This window comes from Symphalangus syndactylus, chromosome 18, assembly GCF_028878055.3.
Source record: "Symphalangus syndactylus isolate Jambi chromosome 18, NHGRI_mSymSyn1-v2.1_pri, whole genome shotgun sequence".
NCBI lineage: Eukaryota > Metazoa > Chordata > Mammalia > Primates > Hylobatidae > Symphalangus > Symphalangus syndactylus.
The window spans coordinates 92,311,065-92,333,998 of NC_072440.2; the positions used below are offsets into that span (position 1 = coordinate 92,311,065).

Here is a 22,934-nt window from a genome sequence, read left to right on the forward strand (position 1 = left end):
TTCTGTGCTAGTTTTCCTAAAAACCTGAAATCCAATCTAAGCATGAGGAAAACATCAGACAAACCCAAATTGAGGGACAATCTACAAAATACTTGACCAGTACTCCTCAAAACTGTTGAGGTCATTAAAAGCAAGGAGAGACTGAGAAATTGTCACACCCCAGAGGAGCCTAAGGAGACATGACTAAATCTAAGTATCCCAAATGGGATTCTGGAATAGTAAAAGGACATTCGGGAAAAGCTAATGAAATCTAAATAAAGTATGATGTTTACTTAGTAGTAATAGTAATATAGTTAATAGTGATGTTGATTTCCTAGTTGTGACAAATGTACCATGGTAAAGTAAAATGTTAACAATAAGGGAAATGGATGAGGGATATATGGGAACTCTGTGCTATCTTTGCAACTTTTCTGTCCATCTAAAACTATTTTAAAGTAAAAAAATTTATTTTAGAAAGTAATCAGGATACAAAAAGCTAAACATGGTTTAGCTTAGTTTGTTTGGTAAACACAATCATGGTAGTATCAACATGGCATTATTTTATTTTATTTTTATATTTTTAATTTATGTATTTTTTTAATTCAAAATTAAATATAAACATGTTGGGAGAGTTAGAAGGGAAAGCTGTAAGTGTGTAAGTTCCATATCGATAGGTAATGTGATACAGAAATAAACACCAGAACAGTTGCAGTTAAAGGAGTTGTACACGACCATTCTAGAGAGAGGAAATTTGGCAGGGGATTCTGCATTTGTTTTTGTTTTAAATAAGCCAGGTAAGATTATTTGACCATATATTATGTGAATATGTTACTCTGATAAAAACAAATGTAAAAAATATGGATGGGGGTAAAAAGGCAAAGTGACTGTTTTTGAATTTTGACTTGGAGATCCAGAATTGAAACTTTGACAGGGATCACGCTACCTGTTGTCCCCTCTCCAGCAGCTATTATTGATTATTGAAAATTTTTACCATTGAAGCTTAAATCTTACCAATTAAAATAAGGAAAGTTAGACAAACTAAATTTATATTTGCAGCACATTCTTTGTTTTATAAATCTATTATTTTTATAAAAGTTTGAATCTGTCTTCTATTTCTGAAGAATATATTTTGTCAGCAATGATAAATATCTGCAATATTTCGAGAGTAAAAATAAAATAATATGATTTTCCTTCCCAATGCTAAATAATTCTTCTCCCTTTCAATCTCCTTCCCTTTCCTCCTTCCTTTCTTCCTAGTGGGGCTACTGCTCAAATACTGTAGTTTATGCATATACCAGACCTGATCGTCCAGAGTACTGTGTTGTCTTCTGGGATACGAAAAACAATGAAAAATATATTAAATATGTGAAGGGTCTCTTTTCTATTACTACCTGTGGAGATTTCTGCATTTTGGCTACAAAAGCTGATGAAAATCATCCTCAGGTAGGTGTTTCTTGATATCTTAAGGCATAGATGGGCTAACTGCTTGGCAGAATTGGGTTATAGTTTTCTACCTTTTCAAGCATGGCCTCTACACTGGCAAGTACATCAAAACATTGGGTCTGTTGGCACTAGTGGTCTAGATCAATTTTGGAAAACTCTGTGACTCCATTGATGCTGTGTCCCTGATTTTTTTTTTCTTCAAGCAGCTAATCATACGGCAATTCATACTGACTGGTTCAATACTGAAGCTTTTTGTTTCTGAAATATATTTAAAATACCACAATCCCTTTTCAAGTTAAAATTTCATGAGCAAAAATGAACATCCAGATGTCTACTATGCATAAACACTGAAGAAATTATGCAGCAATGAACATTTATGACAGTTTGGGTAGCTTTTGACATTGAGAAATCTACTTTGGAGTTATATTGCTTTTAAAATTAATATATCATAGCATAACATAAATAATATAAATATGTCTTTTTAAAAAGTATACTAACAACTTAAATATTTGCAGAAGTATGTAAATATTTCTGAAAAGGACTACCAATGTCTTTGGCTGTGTTATCAATTATTTTACCCCATTAAAAAGTATAGAGTTTTTCGTTAAAGGTGACTCTTTGAACAGCCATGTTTGCTGGTGTTCTTTCCTGAAACTTGCTAAACAATAGTAAAGATATTTTTTAAAAAGTCATAAGCCCATAGGGACCAGAAAGGGAAAGGGAATGGCAACAACATTTTGTAGGTTAGAGTAGGTGGATTAGCGGTAATTACCTTAGCAGACCTAAGAAAGCTGAATCATAAGCCATTCAGGGAGAAAACAGAGGCAACTGGCTTAGATCACGGAATCCCAAAGAGGCACAGGACTTGTGGGTACCTGGTGGGAGAAAAAAACAAACATAAAAGCAAGTTGGAAGTACCAGAGATTATGCAGAAAAGAGAAAACTATTTTTAAAAAACATAAGAAGAAGGAGATCCCACTCCCCTATACTGAGTCCACAGGCAGCTGCCCTTCTGCCACCTACGACTGGGGTTTACTCTCCAGAGAGGATCAAAGAGTCTCTGTGCTGAAGAGCATCAAGCAGAGCTGAGGGTGGGGGAACTCTGCTGAAAACAGGACAATTATGTTAAAAGTTTGCTGCTCTACATTACCCCAGTCTTCTTTTCCTACTTGGTTCCCAGAACACTGGCAGCCAAGCATTGAGCTTTGAGGTGGGAGTTTGGAAGTCTTCTCAGGAGAATTCGACCTGTTCAAGAGAAAAGCCTTCTAAAGATACTGAGATTGGGAATCCCCAGGGAAGTAGCCCTCCCATCACCTTACAGTAAAGACGCCAGTCAGTGAGGCTCACTTACAGACAACTCTGTTCCAAACAGCTTTTCAACGTCTGACTCTTTAAATATAAGCAGTTAGACAAGGATTGCCAGACATTTGAGAAAGGCATCTAAACACAAGTAGAAAAGAACTTGGAAGAAGCAGAGACTGTGCAGGAAAGACATGTCTGAAAAACATTATTTTGGGGCTGGGTGCGATGGCTCACACCTGTAATCCCAGCACTTTGAGAGACCAAGGCGGGCGGATTACCTGAGGTCGGGAGTTCGAGATCGGCCTGGCTAACATGGTGAAACCCCGTCTCTACTAAATATACAAAATTAGCTGGGCGTGGTGGCGCAAGCCTGTAATCCCAGCTACTCGGGAGGCTGAGGCAGGACAGTCGCTTGAACCCGGGAGGCGGAGGTTGCAGTGAGCCAGGATCGTGCCATTGCACTCCAACCTGGGCGAAAGTGAGACTCTGTCTCAAAAAAAAAAAATTATTTTGAAAGAACCATCAATATTACCTTCAGAGAGTTAAGAGATATTACATCCATAAAATAAGAAAAGGATACTATAGAAGAGGAAGTTTTTGGAAATTAAAAATATGATAACCATAATGAAAACTTTGGCTGGAGGATTAGAAGGTAAAATGAAGGAAAACACTTGTAAAGTGAAGCAAAAGGACAAGGAAATGGAAAATAGGGTTGAAAAGATAAAATTAGAGGACCAGTCCGGGAAGCTTAGCATTTCAATAATATTTCTAAAGAGAGTGAACAGGCCACTTTGGGAGGCCGAGGTGGGCAGATTGCCTGAGCTCAGGAGTTCGAGACCGGCCTGGGCAACATGATGAAACTCCGTCTCTACTAAAATAGAAAAAATTAGCCGGGCGTGGCAGTGTGTGCCTGTAGTCCCAGCTACTCAGGAGGCTGAGGCAGGAGAATTGCTTGAACCCAGGACATGGAGGTTGCAGTGGGCTGAGATCACGCCACTGTACTCCACCCTGGGAGACAGAGTAAGACTCTGTCTCCAAAAAAAAAAAAAAGAAAAGAAAGAAAAAAGAAAAAAAAATAGTGAACAGGCAAAATATACAAAATATAGGGGAGTAAGTATGAAAAAAAAGTTCAAGAAAATTTTCCTTGACGTTCTGGATTGGAAGTGCCTAGCTCAGTGAATAAAAACATTTCCACATTGAGACACATCATTGTGGAATTTCAGAACATTGGGGAGAAAACAACGATCTTACAAGCTTTCAGAGAGGAAAAACAGATTTCATAACGTCAAGGATCATAAGTGGCATTCTACTTGTCAACAGCAATGCTTTGGAGAATTGCCTCAAAATTTGGAGGGATAGTTTTCCATCTAGAATTCCATAGCTGTAAGTCAACTATTAATTAAATATGAGGGTAGCCCAGCACTTTGGGAGGCCAAGGGGCAGATCACCTGAGGTTAGGAGTTTGGGACCAGCCTGGCCAACATGGCAAAACCCTATCTCTACTAAATATACAAAAATTAGCCAGGTGTGGTGGCGGGTGCCTGTAATCCCAGCTACTTGGGAAGCCGAGGCAGGAGAATCGCTTGAACCCTGGAGGCAGAGGTTGCAGTGAGCCGAGATGTGCTACTGCACTCCAGCCTGGGCGACAGAGTGAGACTCTGTCTCAAAGTAAGTAAATAAATAAATAAATAAATGGGTGGAATACGACATTTTTAGATGTTCAACTCACTAAAAATTTCCCTTCTAAGCTTCCCTATCTTAGGAAGTTACTTTAGGAAATAGTCTAACAAAATGAGGAATAAACCAAGAAAGCAGAAGAAACAGTAGACACCAGTGAGGAAGAGAGTACCAGCTGACCATGGTGCAGCGTGTCCAGTGAGTCAGACGAGAGAAGGTCAGAAGGCTCCAAGAGAAATTCAAGGGGATAACAATAGACTACCTGATATATTTGAGCCTTTGCAGCAAGATATACATAATTCAGGGATAACTGGGTATTTGTGTTAGTAATAAGCCCATAGAAGACTAATCAAAGAGAAAAAATACAATTATCAACTACAGAGAAAACAGAATATGCTTGAAAAGAAAATAAATCATGATACACTTGACGGCTGAGTTGTGAATAGCATTTACATAGTCAAAATGATGTAATCACCCTTTTCAAACTTAAAACACCTTTTAATTGAAGTATAATAAACATACTCAACCCTAAATTCTGATCTGACAAAATGGTATTAAAAATAGAGAGAGGGATGGAAATGTGCCCCTGTGTGGTAGGGGTGGGGTGGAAAAGGGAATGAAAGAAAGCTAAAGACTTGTCATTTGTAGTGGGGAGGCAAGAGCTAATGGACTAAATTGAAATAAAACAAGTAGCAGTATAAACACGTTGCTTAGATTTGTGGAGGTAATAGCAAAAGGATCGGTAAAGGGAGCAGAAAATGGGAACTTAGGGGGAACTGCCATTTTTTAGTAAGAAGCCTTGTGGATCTATTTGATTTTTGAAACCACTAGCATGTATAACTGATAAAAATGAAAGATATATTAAAAAATACAATTTGTGGTATTTTGTGGCAGTAAATAAGCTTATTTTAAGTAGTGGAAGAGTAAATTATGATTTTTTAATATAATTTTTATTATTTGGTTTATATTTATGAAATTAATTCAATGAGTTCTTTTTATTTTTTTAAAAATGTTATGGGTAATAGTAGATGTATGTTATCTATGGGGTACCTGAGATGTTTTGAGTAATTAAACAAATTTTAATCGAATGCTGAAAAAAGAAAAAGTCTGTGTAAGTAGTGCATAAAGAACTGCTTTATTTGAAATTATTGTTCTAGTCAGGAAAACCATCTAAGTAGAATAGTATTCTTAGTACAAGATACAGAGACAGAGACTAACAGTAAGAAAAATGAAATGATCATTTTAAAACAATGTGATGTAAAATGTGCATTATGTTTGATTATTTTCCTAATATTGGTCATTGATGATTATTTGTATATAAGCCATTTTCATTAGATTGAATCATGTCTTTTTTGAGTTAACTGAATTTTTCTGAATTTCTCCTGTCATTTATGTATTGCTTCAAAGGAGGAGAATGAGATGGAGACATTTGGTGCAACGGTAACAAATGAAATTAGCTCTTATATAGCTGATCATAGGATAAAAATGAGTTTTAAGTTTATACCTGATCAGAAACTGTAGAAATATGAGGGCACTTCAGAAGGTTCATGGAAAAATGGAATTAACAGATAAAAATAAAAATAGAAACTTTATTTTTCAACATAAGCTCCATCGAGGTCAAGACATTTTTGTAAGCAATGATACCAGATATTTAGTCCATCCTTAAAGAACTGAGAGTCCTGGGAATTTAACCATGTCAATGCAGTCTTTTTTACATTATTAACTAAAGATAAATGGGTACCCTTTAAGGATTTTTTAAGATTAGGAAACCAAAGGAAGTCTGGAGCCAAATCAGGACTGTAAAGTGGATGCCTAATGATTTCCCACCAAAACTCTTGCAAAATTGCCCTTGTTTGATGAATAGAATGAGCAGGAGCATTGTCATGGTGGGGAGAGACTCTGGTGAAGTTTTCCCAGGCATTTTTCTGCTAAAGCTTTGGCTAACTTTCTCAAGACATTCTTAAAGTTAGTGGACATTATTGTCCTTTGGCCTTTCAGAAAGGCAACAAGCAAAATGCCTTGAGCATCCCCCAAAACTGTCGCCATGACCTTTGCTCTTGGTGGTCTGCTTTTGCTTTGACTGGACCACTTCCACCACTTGGTAACCATTGCTTTGATTGTGCTTTGCATTCAGGATCATACAGGTAAAGCCATGTTTCATTTCCTGTTGCAATTTTTGAATAAATTCCTCAGGTTCTTGATACCACCTGTTTGAAATTTCCGTTTACTGCTCTGCTCCTGTGTGCAGCTGATCTTGGTGCAACGGATTTGGCACCCATTGAGTGGAAAGTTGGCTTAACTCAAATTTTTCAGTCAGAATTTTGTGAGCTGAGCCAATTGAGATGTCTGTGGTGTTGACTATTGTTTCTGCTGTTAATTGTTAGTCCTCTTCAATTAGGGCAGAAACAAGATGAGATTAATTTTTTCCTTGCAAATTGACATGGATGGTCTGCTGTTGCAGGTTTCATCTTTACTTTGTCTTGTCCCTTCTTAAAGTGAGTTGTCCATTTGTAGACTGCTGATTTCTTTGGGCATTGTCCCCATAAACTTTTCATAAAGGATTGATGATTTCACCATTCTTCCACCCAAGCTGCACCATAAATTTGATGTTTTTTCTTGCTTCAATTTTAGCAGAATTAATGTTTCTTTGACAGGGCTTTTTTTCGAACTGCTACCATCTCCTTCTTAGTGCTTCAAACTAGATCCTGTTCAAACATGTTTTAACAAGTTAGTACACATTAGTACACGTTTATTAACAAGTTAGTGCATGTTTATTTTGATGCAAACGATTTTTAAATCCATGCTTATTTTTTCCATAATACACATTTTCCATAAACTTTTTGAAGACCCCTTGTAGAAATGATGAAAAGTAGCCAGAGTACTTGTGTTTCTTGTGTCTTCTTAAAAACCACAGTGTTCCATTACGTTGAGAAAGCAGCCTTAGTTTAGTATTAATTGATCTTTCTTTATATTTAATGCTGTAAATCATCTTTCTTTTTGTCTGCTATTTTTTGCACCTAACAGTTTCATCAGTTATTTCCCAGTTAGCAATACTTGAAAAAGAGATAAGCATGATATATATTAAGCATACTTCCTTTACTATTCATAAGCAGGAGTTCTGATACTTTTTGTTTTATTTGTTCACAGTTTGTACTAGTTCTTTGTAATTCTATTGGTACACCCTTGGATCCCAAATACATTGATATTGGTAAGGAAATGTTAATATTTCTTTCTTTTCCAGTCAGGTTTTATTTGTAACACTAATTTAAAAACCTAACACTGGTATTATTAATTAGGATGGTGTTTTCTAAAACGAGGATGACTATACTTCCTACTTTGTCAGATCCAGTACCAGTTTGTATCTGTTACCGTGGTAGAATTCTTAATATCCCATTTTACTCTCAAAAGTATCCTGGTTAAGACAGTAAATTGTAAGGTTAGTCTATCTAAAATCCATTATAATTTCACAACTGCTATAGTACCATCATTCGCTTTAAATGGGAAATATAATTATGTAGGAATTGGTATGCAGTGTAACGATTAGTATGTAATAAACTGAGGATTATAGAAAGAATTTTGCTCTTAAACCTCTTTCATTATTAATAAACTGCTTGTAAATACCTCTCTTCCATAAAAACACTTTAGCTGCTTGTAAAAGTGAGTTTGCCCTTTCCAGATTTTTCTAATGAAATGAGTCTATTAATAGGGACAGTTTTAAAAATTCCTGACTTTTTCTTTTCAAAGGACATTTGTTACTTTAGATTTACTATTCCCTCTACCCAATAACTATGAAAGTAACCCACTAAAAATTCTAAATCTTATTCTAAGTAGATTATTAAAAATCATTAACAAGTATTTTGTTGCCATTTCACTGTAACTTCCAAAAGTAATGATTTTCTTTTTATTTTATTTTATTTATTTTTATTTTATTTTATTATTATACTTTAGGTTTTAGGGTACATGTGCACAATGTGCAGGTCTGTTACATATGTATCCATGTGCCATGTTGGTTTGCTGCACCCATTAACTCGTCATTTAGCATTAGGTGTATCTCCTAATGCTGTCCCTCCCCCCTCCCCCCACCTCACAACAGTCCCCGGAGTGTGATGTTCCCCTTCCTGTGTCCATGAGTTCTCATTGTTCAATTCCCACCTATGAGTGAGAACATGCGGTGTTTGATTTTTTGTCCTTGCGATAGTTTACTGAGAATGATGTTTTCCAGTTTCATCCATGTCCCTACAAAGGACATGAACTCATCATTTTTTATGGCTGCATAGTATTCCATGGTGTATATGTGCCACATTTTCTTAATCCAGTCTATCGTTGTTGGACATTTGGGTTGGTTCCAAGTCTTTGCTATTGTGAATAGTGCCGCAATAAACATACGTGTGCATGTGTCTTTATAGCAGCATGATTTATAGTCCTTTGGGTATATACCCAGTAATGGGATTGCTGGGTCAAATGGTATTTCTAGTTCTAGATCCCTGAGGAATCACCACACTGACTTCCACAATGGTTGAACTAGTTTACAGTCCCACCAACAGTGTAAAAGTGTTCCTATTTCTCCATATCCTCTCTAGCACCTGTTGTTTCCTGACTTTTTAATGATGGCCATTCTAACTGGTGTGAGATGGTATCTCATTGTGGTTTTGATTTGCATTTCTCTGATGGCCAGTGATGATGAGCATTTTTTCATGTGTTTTTTGGCTGCATAAATGTCTTCTTTTGAGAAGTGTCTGTTCATGTCCTTTGCCCACTTTTTGATGGGGTTGTTTGTTTTTTTCTTGTAAATTTGTTTGAGTTCATTGTAGATTCTGGATATTAGCCCTTTGTCAGATGAGTAGGTTGCAAAAATTTTCTCCCATTCTGTAGGTTGCCTGTTCACTGTGATGGTAGTTTCTTTTGCTGTGCAGAAGCTCTTTAGTTTAATTAGATCCCATTTGTCAATTTTGGCTTTTGTTCATTGCTTTTGGTGTTTTAGACATGAAGTCCTTGCCCACGCCTATGTCCTGAATGGTATTGCCTAGGTTTTCTTCTAGGGTTTTTATGGTTTTAGGTCTAACATGTAAGTCTTTAATCCATCTTGAATTAATTTTTGTATAAGGCATAAGGAAGGGATCCAGTTTCAGCTTTCTACATATAGCTAGCCAGTTTTCCCAGCACCATTTATTAAATAGGGAATCTTTTCCCCATTTCTTGTTTTTGTCAGGTTTGTCAAAGATCAGATAGTTGTAGATATGCAGCATTATTTCTGAGGGCTCTGTTCTGTTCCATTGATCTATGTCTCTGTTGTGGTACCAGTACCATGCTGTTTTGGTTACTGTAGCCTTGTAGTATAGTTTGAAGTCAGCTAGCATGATGCCTCCAGCTTTGTTCTTTTGGCTTTGGATTGACTTGGCGATGCCGGCTCTTTTTTGGTTCCATATGAACTTTAAAGTAGTTTTTTCCAATTCTGTGAAGAAAGTCATTGGTAGCTTGATGGGGATGGCATTGAATCTATAAATTACCTTGGGCAGTATGGCCATTTTCACGATATTGATTCTTCCAACCCATGAGCATGGAATGTTCTTCCACAAGAGAAAGCAGGAAAGATCCAAAATTGACACCCTAACATCACAATTAAAAGAACTAGAAAAGCAAGAGCAAACATTCAAAAGCTAGCAGAAGGCTAGAAATAACTAAAATCAGAGCAGAACTGAAGGAAATAGAGACACAAATACCCTTCAAACAATTAATGAATCCAGGAGCTGGTTTTTTGAAAAGATCAACAAAATTGATAGACCGCTGGCAAGACTAATAAAGAAGAAAAGAGAGAAGAATCAAATAGATGCAATAAAAAATGAAAAAGGGGATATCACCACCAATCCCACAGAAATACAATCTACCATCAGAAAATACTACAAACACCTCTACGCAAATAAACTAGAAAATCTAGAAGAAATGGATAAATTTCTCGACAAATACACCCTCCTAAGACTAAACTAGGAAGAAGTTGAATCTCTGAATAGACCAATAACAGGCTCTGAAATTGTGGCAATAATCAATAGCTTACCAACCAAAAAGAGTCCAGGACCTGATGGATTCACAGCCGAATTCTACCAGAGGGACAAGGAGGAACTGTTACCATTCCTTCTGAAACTATTCCAATCGACAGAAAAAGAGGGAATCCTCCCTAACACATTTTATGAGGCCAGCATCGTCCTGATACCAAAGCCTGGCAGAGACATAACCAAAAAAGAGAATTTCAGACCAATATCCTTGATGAACATTGATGCAAAAATCCTCAATAAAATACTGGCAAACTGAATCCAGCAGCACATCAAAAAGCTTATCCACCATGATCAAGTGGGCTTCATCCCTGGGATGCAAGGCTGGTTCAACATATGCAAATCAATAAATGTAATCCAGCATATAAACAGAACCAAAGACAAAAACCATGTGATTATCTCAATAGATACAGAAAAGGCCTTTGACAAAATTCAACAATGCTTCATGCTAAAAACTCTCAATAAATTAGGTATTGATGGGACGTATCTCAAAATCATAAGAGCTATCTATGACAAACCCACAGCCAACATCATACTGAATGGGCAAAAACTGGAAGCATTCCCTCTGAAAACTGGCACAAGACAGGGATGCCCTGTCTCACCACTCCTATTCAACATAGTGTTGGAAGTTCTGGCCAGGGCAATCAGGCAGGAGAAGGAAATAAAGGGTACTCAATTAGGAAAAGAGGAAGTCAAATTGTCCCTGTTTGCAGATGACATGATTGTATATCTAGAAAACCCCATTGTCTCAGCCCAAAATCTCCTTAAGCTGATTAGCAACTTCAGCAAAGTCTGAGGATACAAAATCAATGTACAAAAATCACAAGTATTCTTGTACACCAATCACAGACAGCCAAATCATGAGTGAACTCCCATTCACAATTGCTTCAAAGAGAATAAAATACCTAGGAATCCAACATACAAGGGATGTGAAGGACCTCTTCAAGGAGAGCTACAAACCACTGCTCAATGAAATAAAAGAGGATAATGATTTTCTTTTAATGTGTATGGCAGTATATTGGATGCAGTATTGCAAAAATTATTAAATCTAAGAAATTAAAAACCCATTGCATTATTTCTGAGAACCTGAGAACTAGTCATTATTTTTCATATTGGACATTTAGCCTAAGCAATTAAATATTAATGCCTGTTGCCTTTTGAGTGTTTGCATTTTGCTAAGGTCTTTGGGTGATAATAGCAAATATGAGAAATAATGACCTCAAAGACTTTATACTCTATGGCTTAGGGTCTTGATAACCTACTCACTTAGATATATTGACACACTTCAACTTCATGTCTTACATTCATTGCTACATAGGCATGTTTATATGTTTTATATGTGTATATGTTTATATACACATATATACATACACATTAGTGTTCCTTGTTAAAAAGCTTAGCTTAAAATTATTAACAGACTCTCATCACATAAATATCTCTTGTTTATTAGAAGCATAACAGTCTTTAAGAGGTAAATTTTGTCAGTCTTCAGATTATATGCTTTTTCTTTTAATATCCAAAGTTTTAACATAGAATCATAATGGTGATAGGGTTAATCTCAAAGTAATTTTTACCACAGGTAGACTGTTTTTTAAAATAAAACTAAATGTAAATCCTTCTTCATAAAATGGCAAATACTTGAGGGCATGACTATTTGTATTTTTGAGTCTCAAAACCCTTTTTTTTTTGTAGTCTCGCTGGCTGAGATTTTAACAAACAGTTCTTTCATTGGCCTGCAGTGAACACAGCCAAAGACTCAACATTTTTGTTTCATACGTATCCTGTAAAATTTATTTTTTAAAGTTTCTATGCCAAATGTTTATGAGGACTAGAGGCTAAAACAAAAAAAGTCTATGAGTGATACTCTTCTAGAATTTATTATTTTCGTTTTGCCACCTACTCTTCCTCTTTACAATTTTTGTAGAAACTTTAAAAAGAACTTTATAGATTATTATAGAAGTGTAGTTTGTGGGATTCTGTTATACTCTACACATGAGAGTTAGGTATCCTTTTTTGGTGTTCTTTTCTTGAGCACTCATAATACCTTTGGTGTGCTTCCATCCAAAATACCTCTTAACCTGCACTGTGGTTATTAATTTTCTTGTCTATCTTCCCCACTAGACTTTGAACTTCTTAAAGATCTACATCTAATTAACTTCTGTATCCCCATGACCTAACACTGCCTTGGCCCATAATAAATGTTTATTGAATGCATGGAAATGATTTATTTTCTATCATGTAAATAAAAAATGATGATTCATTTATTTAGCAAACTATCAATGAGTATGTACTGTTTCAGGTACTGTACTGGTCACTGGGAATAATAAGAAATTAATTATGACATTTCCTGTGGGATTTCTGAACAAATAATTAAAACCTAGTTAATTCATTGAACAGTGATTTATTGCTTCCCTACTGCGTGCTAGGTATTGCTCTAGGTGCCAGGTAAATGGTTATTGGTGCATAAGGATGTCAGAGACATCTTTCTTCTTAGAGAAGGTTTCGTTTGAGCTGAGTTTCGAAAAGTAAGTATTTCTTTAGGTGATATTTCAAGGAAAGAAAACGGCATTTGCAGAGGAATGAAGGCATGGAAAGTGGCCATCAAGTAGCAGTTTGCCTATGCTGCAGCCATTTTAGTGGGAGCACATGGGCAGCTTTCTAATGATGGTATCTAACACGTGCACCAGGTTTTCTATATATTTCAGAGAAAGTTAATTTGATGAAAACATTTCAGTGAAATTTCAATTTACCAGCACTTGAAAGGGCTGAGAAATGAATAAATGGGAAAGTGGGTGAACATTACAGATGTAGGCATTTATTTCATGCCTTAGCATTAAAATATTACAAGCAGGTTTTATTTATATGTGAATTCCAAGATTGTTTTAAATTATTTTACATTCTTGCTTGGCTGGTAATGACTGCCTGTTAGCATTACAAAGTTCAGTTAATGAAAGCATAATTATTTTCTTAAAAACTTTTTTTCCAAGCTGGGCACGGTGGCTCACTCCTGTAATCCCAGCACTTTGGGAGGCTGAGGCGGGTAGATCACCTGAGGTCAGGAGTTCAAGACCAGCCTGGCCAAAATGGCAAAACTCCATCTCTACTAAAAATACAAAAATTAGCTGGACATGGTGGCATGTCCTGTAATCCCAGCTACTCGGGAGGCTGAGGCAGGAGAATCGCTTGAATTCAGGAGGCAGAGGTTGCACTGAGCCAAGATCGTGCCAGCTCTCCAGCCTGGGTGACACAGCAAGACTCCGTCTCAAAAAAAAAAAAAATCCCATAACCTTTCTAGATATTTCAAATTTTTTTCTTTTCAGATATTGAACAGTCGAAAAGGGCATGGAGGGCCTTCATCTTGGCTGTGTTCTTGTCCTAAAACATTCTATCTTTTAAAATTTTGTTTTGCTTTTCCTAGAAGCTTAGTCTAGATGGGATGAATCTTAATAAAGATCTAGCAAAATATATATAGATAGGATTATCTACCCATATGAATTTGCTGAAATTACCACCTTACTGATTCAAAAGAACATATTTTTTCAGATATATTTGTATCTTTTGTAGTAACTGAGATTTTATATATGGTTTTATTATAAAATCCTGTGTAGGTGATAAAAGTGAAAAGAACAATAGCAACCATGTCTAACTAATACTTCTTAATCCTTAGTGAGGGTCAGTCTGCTCTAGTAGTTAAGAGCAGTTTCTGGAGCCAGATTGACCAGGTTTGTGTCCAGCTCTACTACTTTCTAGCTGTGTGATATGGGCAAATTCACATGCCTCAGTTTCTTTATCTGCTAAATGAAGACAATAATGCCTACCTTACAGGGAAGTTGTGAGTTAATATGTGTTATATATTTAGAACACTGCCTGTCATATTTTTAAACATTCAATAAATACTATCTTTTAAAAGTATTATTAAGCATTTACTCTATGCCAGGCACTGTGCTATGCTATAATATATATTATATTTATATTGTTATCTCTCTTAAACTTTAAGACAGCTCTGTAGGGTTGGCATTATTATTATCTTCAACTTACAGTAAGTAAACTGAGAGAACAAATAATTTATTCAAGGCCACAGAATTAACAAGTGCCTGTCATTTGAATCCAAGAAGTCTGACTCTTACCTTGAACCACTAACATTTTAATTTTGAAGTAATCAGGCTAATGATAAACCCTTGTGGGTATTTAGGATCTATCAAAAAGAAAGGAAAATGAGTGTAATTTATAATTGTAGGTAAACATTGGTTGGAAGAATGCTTTTATATACTTAGGAAAAAATGATATTTTATTAGAAAGCAGTTAAGGTGTGCAAACTTGCTTCAGCTTACACTAAGGGCATAATAGTTACCAGCATTAGAGTATCCATGGTGGAGTTTACTAAATATTTAACAAATGTCTTAAGATTTAGTGAAGACCAGGTCAGGGAAAGGAGAGCACAGCCTGACCTGGCAGGAGTGCACCCTGGAGGCTTTGCTGTCAGTCTCCATGCCTGGCTTTCAGCAAAGTGCTCCTTCCAAGAAAGGCTTTGAGCTCCCTCCAGAGGTTGGTAATAGTACACATTTTGAATGAAAACTTCACAGTTACAGTGAAAAAAGAATTAAAAAAAGAAATTACTCAGTTGGACTGAGTTATTTATCATATAAAAATTATTGAATTCGAATCCCTGAGTTGTTAACCCAGTCGATTAACATCATACCATCAGACTAGTTTCTAATTCTTTGTTCAGTTTCTAAGTCTCTTGCTGCCTCAAATGTCCTTTGTCTGCACTCTGGCAAGAACTCTATAAATGGTACCTCCTAGTAACATTATGTCTTTATTCCGGCCATATTAATGATTACATTGCATAGTATTTATAATAGAGAAATTAAGTTTTACACTGTTTTGATTGTTCAGGAATTTAGAAAACAGGTAGTATAATCTGTTTATGAAGGAGTTTTTTGCTTTTATGTATTTTGTATGAGTGTTTAATTTTATGTTGTTTATTTTGTGTTTTGTGACCCTGGGCAAATTGTTCTACTTCTTTAAACCTCTGTTTATTTATCTATAAGATGGATTTGATGAGACTATCTACTTCATAAAAGCATATACAGTAGGAGCTCAATTAAATGTTCTCTAAGAAATGGGCAGATGAAAAGAATTATTTGCTTAGTAGAATATATTTCCAATACATATTAGGAATATTACAAATTATTTGTTTAGAAGAATATATTCCTTAGGAAGGGACTTGGGAGATTTTTCTTTTCTAAATTAGAGTAGAAATATAAGATGTGGCCGGGCGGGGTAGCTCATGCCTGTAATCCCAGCACTTTGGGAGGCTGAAGTGGGCAGATGGTGAGGTCAAGAGATGGAGACAATCTGGCCAACATGGTGAAACCCCGTCTCTACTAAAAATACAAAAATTAGCTGGGCGTGGTGTCGTGTGCCTGTAGTTTCAGCTACTCCGGAGGCTGAGGCAGGAGAATTGCTTGAACCCGGGAGGCAGAGGTTGCAGTGAGCCGAGATCACACCACTGCACTCCAGCCTGGGAGACAGAGTGAGACTGTGAACCCGGTAGTAATTGGTAGTGGGGATGGGAGGAAGGAGTGGGATTTTATTTATTCATTTTTCAATTAATGGATATTTGAGTTGTTTCTACTTTTGATCATTATAAATAACGTTGTTATGAACATCAGCATTTGAGTTTTTGTGTGGACGTGTTTTTATTTTTCTTGGGTACATACCTAGGAGTGGAATTGCTGAGGTATATAGTAACTCTGTATTTAACATTTTGAGGAGTTGCTGAACTGTTTTCCAAAGTGGACACACCATATTACATTCCCAGATTTCTCCATAACCTTGCTAACACTTGTTACTGTCTGACTGTTTGATTCTAGCCATCCTAATGGGTGTGAGGTGGTATCTCATCGTGGTTTGATTTGCACTTCCCGATGGCTAATGTTGTTGATCATCTTTTTCATATGCTTATTGGCCATTTGTGTATCTTCACTGTAGAAATGTCTATTTGTATCCATTGCTCACTTTTAAATTGGGCTATTTGTCTTTATTATTGAGTTGTAAGAGTTCTTTATATTTTCTAGATAAAATTTCTTTTCAGATACATGATTTGCAAATATTTTCTCTCATTCTATGGGTTGTCTTTACTTTCTTGATAGTGTCCTTTGAAGCACAAATGTTTTTAATTTTAATGAAGTCTAATTTATCTAATTTTTCTTTTGTCATTTGTGTTTTTGGTGTCATATCTAAGAAGCCAATTATTGCCTGACCAAAGGTCATAAAGATGTATTCCCAGGTTTTCTTTTAAGTGTTTATGGTTTTAGCTCTTGCATTTGAGTCTTTGATTTATTTTGAGTTAGTATGTTTGTATGATGCTACAAGCTTTTGATTCTTTTCTGATTTCAGAGACTGTGTGTGGGTATTTTGAGACTATGTGAGGGTATATGGTCTATAAAATGAGGGGTTGAACTCCGTGATTACTAAAGGCCTTAGCAGCACAAGCATTCTGCAATTCTGTGTAACTGTAAATTATATTAATGTTATTTTTAACAGTACCACTGTTTGTTGCAATGACCAAAACCCATGTGATAGCAGCCTCGAAAGAAGCATTTTATACCTGGCAATATCGTGTGGCAAAGAAGCTCACAGCATTGGAAATTAATCAGATCACACGGTCTCAAAAAGAAGGGAGAGAAAGGTATATCTTTTGATACATACTTTTTAGCAGCTCAACCATATCACATTTAAGTCAGACATAGTAATTGTAAATTGTCATGCTTGATAACTGTAGTGTCTTGATTAGTAGAAATGTTTTTTCAATTAATTTGATTATCTTTAAAATTTATGTGTTTAAATTTATTAAAATAAAAGAGAAGTAGCATGGTGTAATAAAGCCCTTAGAGATAAAGAGTGGAAAGCTGTGTTTTTGTAAGGAAATGGCTGTCCTCACTTACCCTCCCCACCAGATTAGAGTTAATATGCTATACTAAAATATGATTATTCACTTGAGATCAAAGGATCTAACTAAGGGTTTATTCCTATATGTTAATGGTGTAGGTCTTCCCAAGAGGGTGGGGTGATTCTAATATCAGTGACCAGAGGAAAGGCAGGCCTTTAGACACACATATGGAAGAAGTCTTTAGGTGGGGTGAACTGGGGACTTAGCTTCTTTTTCTTGCCCTGGTTTCCAAGGATTCTGGAGTTGGAATTACTTCTAGTAAGTGGGGTGTAAAGGGCTCTGCCACATAGTAGATAGGTTAGAAGCCAGGATAGAGGGATTCCCCACAGTAAGTCTGTAAGTGAAGAAGCATTTACTGTGTTTTGTAAGTTATGTTGTCTCCATTAGTGATACTCTGTGTTTGCTGCTCTTCTGTTGTTACTCTAAGCCTGTAAGGAAAGCATTTTGTTGAATGTTTTAACCTAAGGATTCTTAATGGGGATACAGGCCTATGTTGGCGGAAGTGAGTGGTAGAGTCATGACAGAAATGCTAGGTGTTTTTTCAAATCATTATCCTCCCTCATATCCTTGAGATCTTAAAGCAGACTCCCCTTGCCTTCCGTTTAAGACTCACTCGTGTGCTAAGATAGGAGATGGATCCTCAGTAAAAGTATGTTGGGTATGCGAATTCATGTTGGAGGCAGGAAAAAAACATTGAAAAATGTTATATCTTTTGTTCTCGGTGGTGCTAGAAGACCAAATGGAAAGAATCCTTGGCCTCTTTGAGGACAGCATGTGGTAGTCCTCATGCTGGTAGGAGTTACCGTGGTAGCAATAATAAGCAGAGGCCTGCAATCTTGTGGGAGAAGGTAGATCTTAGGACAAAGTTGAGGCAAAAAGCCTAGCCTCTCCAGAGTGTCTTATAGCTGCTAAAGAGATTTTGACTTTTGTTTAAATCCAGAAGGCAGCATTTCCTTATATTTCTGTCTGGGATATGTGTACTGGTTTGAATAACTTTGAGTAGGTTCCCCCTAGAACTCAGTTTCCTCATCTCTAAAGTACAGTTGATGATGGTGATAACAGCCAACATTTATTGGGTACTTCTTACATGCCAGACACTTTCATAAATCTAATCAGTGCTCATTATTCTTGTTTTGCAGAGAGGAAACAGACACATGAGTTTAAAGTATTTGCCAGAGGTCACCAGTGGAAGCTAAATAATGTGTACACATGGACATAGAGTGTGGAATAATAGACATTGGAGACTCAGAAGGGTGGGAGGGTAGTAGGGGGTAAGGGATAAGAAATTACTTAATGTGTACAATGTACATTTCTTGGGTCATGGTTGCACTAAAAGCCCAGACATCACCACTACTCAATATATCCATATAACAGAACTGTACTTCTGTACCCCTTAAATTTATTTTAAAATAATAATACAGGTACAGGTACTAGAGAGACAGTGGATGTCCAAAAGTGATACCTCTTCCTAACACAGGAAAGGGTAGGAAAGGCTTCTTTACTTCAGCGCAGAAGTTCCATTAATTAGAACCTCCTAAATCCACTTAAATTTTACTTGTATTAAACACATTGATAGAAGAGAAATTTTGGAGAAACAACAGAGAAAGTTAATGAATTAGATGTTACTCTTCACTGATGTTCAGATGGAGAGTAAAGTAAAATATCTCTCTGGGCTTAATGAAATTCATCGGGAATATATGATGAAATGTTCAGATATGTTTTTGGTACAGCTTTCAGGAACATATCATTCATATAACTAGTAAACACCTGGTGGATAATTTTTATCTTCAGTAAGATTTAACTGTGTTGAGAACTCTCTAAAATAATCAGAATTTTTATATTAAATAACAGTATTAATTGATGTTATCCAATCGTTTATTCCAGAGATTATGAAATAGTATAAACTATACTTAAACTTTCTTTGAAATTCTGATCTTTTTTGCAGAATTTATCATGTTGATGATACCCCTTCTGGATCAATGGATGGTGTGCTTGATTATAGTAAAACCATTCAAGTAGGTGATTTTAATTTTTCTAGAAAATGTTAATATCTGTAGATTTGAAATATTATAATTTTATTTTTAAACCTGAAAAATAATTTGTTTCCAGTGAATAGGATATTATTTTAGCAATTCTTTAAAAGAATTCTCTTCTGTAAACTTTTTCCTAGGTCTTAAAAATTTTTGAACTAAAATAAAGATGGTAGATGTTGATAAGTAGCTAATATACTACTTAGAAAAGTATATTATCTAAAAATGTTGGAAAACATAACTCCTCCTCTCCTCCTCACACCTTCCCATCTGTCTCTTTATCTGTCTATCAGTTGACCATGGATTGGTCTGTCACCCCTGGCATATTAGTGAGTGCACATATTTTGCAGATAATATAGTTAACTGTTTCTTTATGAAAATGTGCTTTTGTTTACAAACTAATATAATTTGCTATTTCAGTAAATAGTTTTTGAAATGATTTTCTCAGAGTATTTAAAGTAATGCCTATTGTTTATAAAACTGTTGTCTTATTTCTTATCTGATGCTCAAAACTCTGTAAGTCAAGCAGCATGTCATCTCCTCTCTTACAGGTTAGAAAACTGATAGAGAAGTTCACTGATTTACTCAGGATCATAAAATGATTAAGTAACAAAGCAAGGGTGCAAGCTTAATTTTTTGACAGCAGATCTAGTGATGTATCTACTAGAATATGCAAGAGTTCATCTAGTCATCTACGTATCCATTTTTTTCGATTAAGTATTTTTTGAATGTCTATTAAGGGTGAGACATTGGAGTAGGTGCTGGGAATCTACTGGTGAATAAGAAACAGTCGCTTTAATAGGGAACTTTTGGGAAATTGATTCATCATCAACCAGCTTTTCCCCTGTACCCTCGTATAAATTAAAATAGATGCCATCTTAAAAACAACAGAAATTTCCATTGTCAACCACATATTTTCTTCCAGCTACTACCTTCTCTCTTCCTCCTTTCATAGCTGAGTTTCTTGAAAAACTATTCTGTATTCATCTTTCCCCTACTTTTCATTCCATCTGCACTTCATTGCATTCTGGTTTCCAGAAAACTTTGAATTGCCAAGTCTGATAGGTCTTTTTCTGTCTTTATATTATTTGATCTACACATTACATTTAATATTTTTAATGACTACTTTTTTCTTCTTGGCTTTCATGAAACTACACTCCTGGCTTTATCTCTAGCTTTTCCTTCTGAGTCTTCTTTGTCAAGGGTTCATCTATGCATCGGTTATTGTGATATTCCCTAATGTCTAGCCCTAAGCCATCTACCTTTTTTTAAAAAACCTGTTAATACACTCTTCTTAGTGTTCTTAATGAAATTCACCCCTTTAACCATATGCCAGTGACTCTAATATGTATATTTCCAATGTTGAGTTTTTTCAATTTCTGAATAACATATTTCTTGCCGTCTGGATAGCAAGAAATTGAGCAGCTCAAAAGCCCCCCAAGTTTAATCTGCGTGAGGCTGAACTCAGCTTCCCTCCCAATTCATTTCTCCATATATATTCTATATATCAGTGGTTGGCTTCACTATCTCTGCAAGAATCATGAGAACTCATTTTCTCTTGCTTTCCACGTCTAATAAATCACCAAGTCCTCTGGATTCTGTCTCCTAAATTTCCCTCAAATTGGCTTTCCCCTTTCCATCTCTGTGTCAGTTTGGTCTACCATTAGTTTCTGCCTAGATCACTGCAATAATTTCCATCCAGCACTGCCCAATAGAACTTCTTGTGATAATGGAAATAATGTATATCTTTGTTCTCCAGTGCAGTAGCCATTAGCCATATGTGGCTATTGAGTACTTAAAATATGGCTAGTTAAACTGAAGAACTGAATTTTAAGTTGTATTTCACTGTCATTAATTGAAGTTTACATTTAAATGGTGACATCAGGTTAGTGGCTACCATATTGAACAGTACAGAATCGTCTCTCTACTTTCAGTTTTCCCCATCCCCACTATGCCAATCCATTTATTATACTTCTGGCCACTGCAACCTTTCTAAAATATAAATTTAATCATGTTACATATAGTTCCTCCCCTCCCCAATTACAAGCTTTCTGTAAGTTCCCATATTTTTCAGAATAAAGTATAAATAGCCACAACTACTCCTCCGTCCTGGCCCACTTCCCAGTGTATTCCTGATACCAGCTGTGGCAAACAACTTGAAATTTCCTGAATGTATCATGCTGGTTTTTAAAATTTTTTATTAAAAAACATTTTATCTTGAGATAATTGTAGGCTAATAGAAAATTGCAAAAAGAGTCCCTTCACTCAGCCTTCTTCAGTGGTGACATCTGATGTAAGTGTAGTTGAGTATTAAAACCAGGAAACTGACATTGGCTTAGTACTGTAACTAGACTATGAGCGTATTCAGTTTTCAGTTGTTTTTACATGTGCTAATAGGTGTGTGTGTAGGTTTATCTAGTTTTATCACCATAAGGGATCTTACCTCTTTCTTCTTCATTTTCTTTTTCTTTTTGAGACAGCGTCTTGCACTGTTGCCCAGGCTGGAGTGCAGTGGCGTGATCTCGGCTCACTGCAGCCTCCGCCTCCTGGCTTTAAGCGATTCTCCTGCCTCAGCCTCCCAAGTAGCTGGGCCTAGCCCCATTCTTGTCCCCTGGCAATCACTAATATGTTCTCCATCTCTATAGTTTTGTTACTTTGAGAATGTTTTATGAATAGAATCATATAGTATGTCACCTTTTGAGATTGGCTTTTTCACTAAGCGTAATGCCCTTGAGACTTGTCCAGGTTGTTGCAGTGCAATGCCTTCTTACATTTCCTCAATTTAGTATGTGCTGGCCCTTCTGCTGTCTGTTTCTCTTTTAGGCCTGAGCTCAGGTTTTTGCCTGTCTTGGTGTAAGTTAGATATTCCTTTCTCTGTGCTTTCATAACCTCTGTTTCTGCCTCTTCTTTTATCATACTGTCCTGCAATGAGGTGTTTAGTTCACTGTCTTCCTCAATAGACTTTTCAGTAATCTCTGAGGATAAAAATTTCATCTGAGTATCTCTAGTGCTTAGTTCAGTGGTTGGCACATAGTAGGTGCTCAGTAAATAAATGTTGGTTAAGAAATTATTGACTGCTTAGTGAATTGCATACTACTTTGTACCAGATTAGTTATTCAATAAATGTTTGTTGAATAGTAATGATTGATTAATTTATTTTAGGGCACAAGGGATCCAATTTGTGCCATAACTGCATCAGATAAGATATTGATTGTGGTAAGTTTTACAAAAACTTATTTTATGAATAATAATTGTTTAAATTATAAAAATACAGTAGGAGCCAGGTGTGTGTCCCATGTCTGTAATCACAGTTACTTGGGAAACTGAAGCAGGAGGATTGCTTGAGGCCGGGAGCTGGAGACCAGACTGAGAACATAGTGAAACCTTGTCTCTAAAAAAAAAAAAAATATTACAGTAAAGTTTTGAATATCATCTTATGGGCACCCCAAGTTTTACTGTACCCTGAATATAAGTTCAGTATAAGAAATAAGAAAGTTTTAA

At 36.1% G+C, this 22,934-nt stretch overlaps 1 protein-coding gene across 4 annotated transcripts in view; it reads left to right on the forward strand.

The window, feature by feature from the left end:
* Window positions 1-22,934, forward strand: part of WDR35 (WD repeat domain 35) — an 80,762-nt gene that overhangs the window by 20,155 nt on the left and 37,673 nt on the right. For 2 of the 4 annotated variants that reach the window (XM_055252394.2, XM_063622797.1), the window contains exons 10-15: window positions 1,237-1,422; window positions 5,809-5,841; window positions 7,549-7,609; window positions 16,998-17,142; window positions 19,349-19,418; window positions 22,596-22,649. In XM_055252394.2, the coding sequence (XP_055108369.2) occupies window positions 1,237-1,422; window positions 5,809-5,841; window positions 7,549-7,609; window positions 16,998-17,142; window positions 19,349-19,418; window positions 22,596-22,649 (549 nt within the window). The remainder of the gene's footprint in view (window positions 1-1,236; window positions 1,423-5,808; window positions 5,842-7,548; window positions 7,610-16,997; window positions 17,143-19,348; window positions 19,419-22,595; window positions 22,650-22,934) is intronic. The other 2 variants (XM_055252395.2, XM_063622798.1) reach the window with 1 other exon arrangement.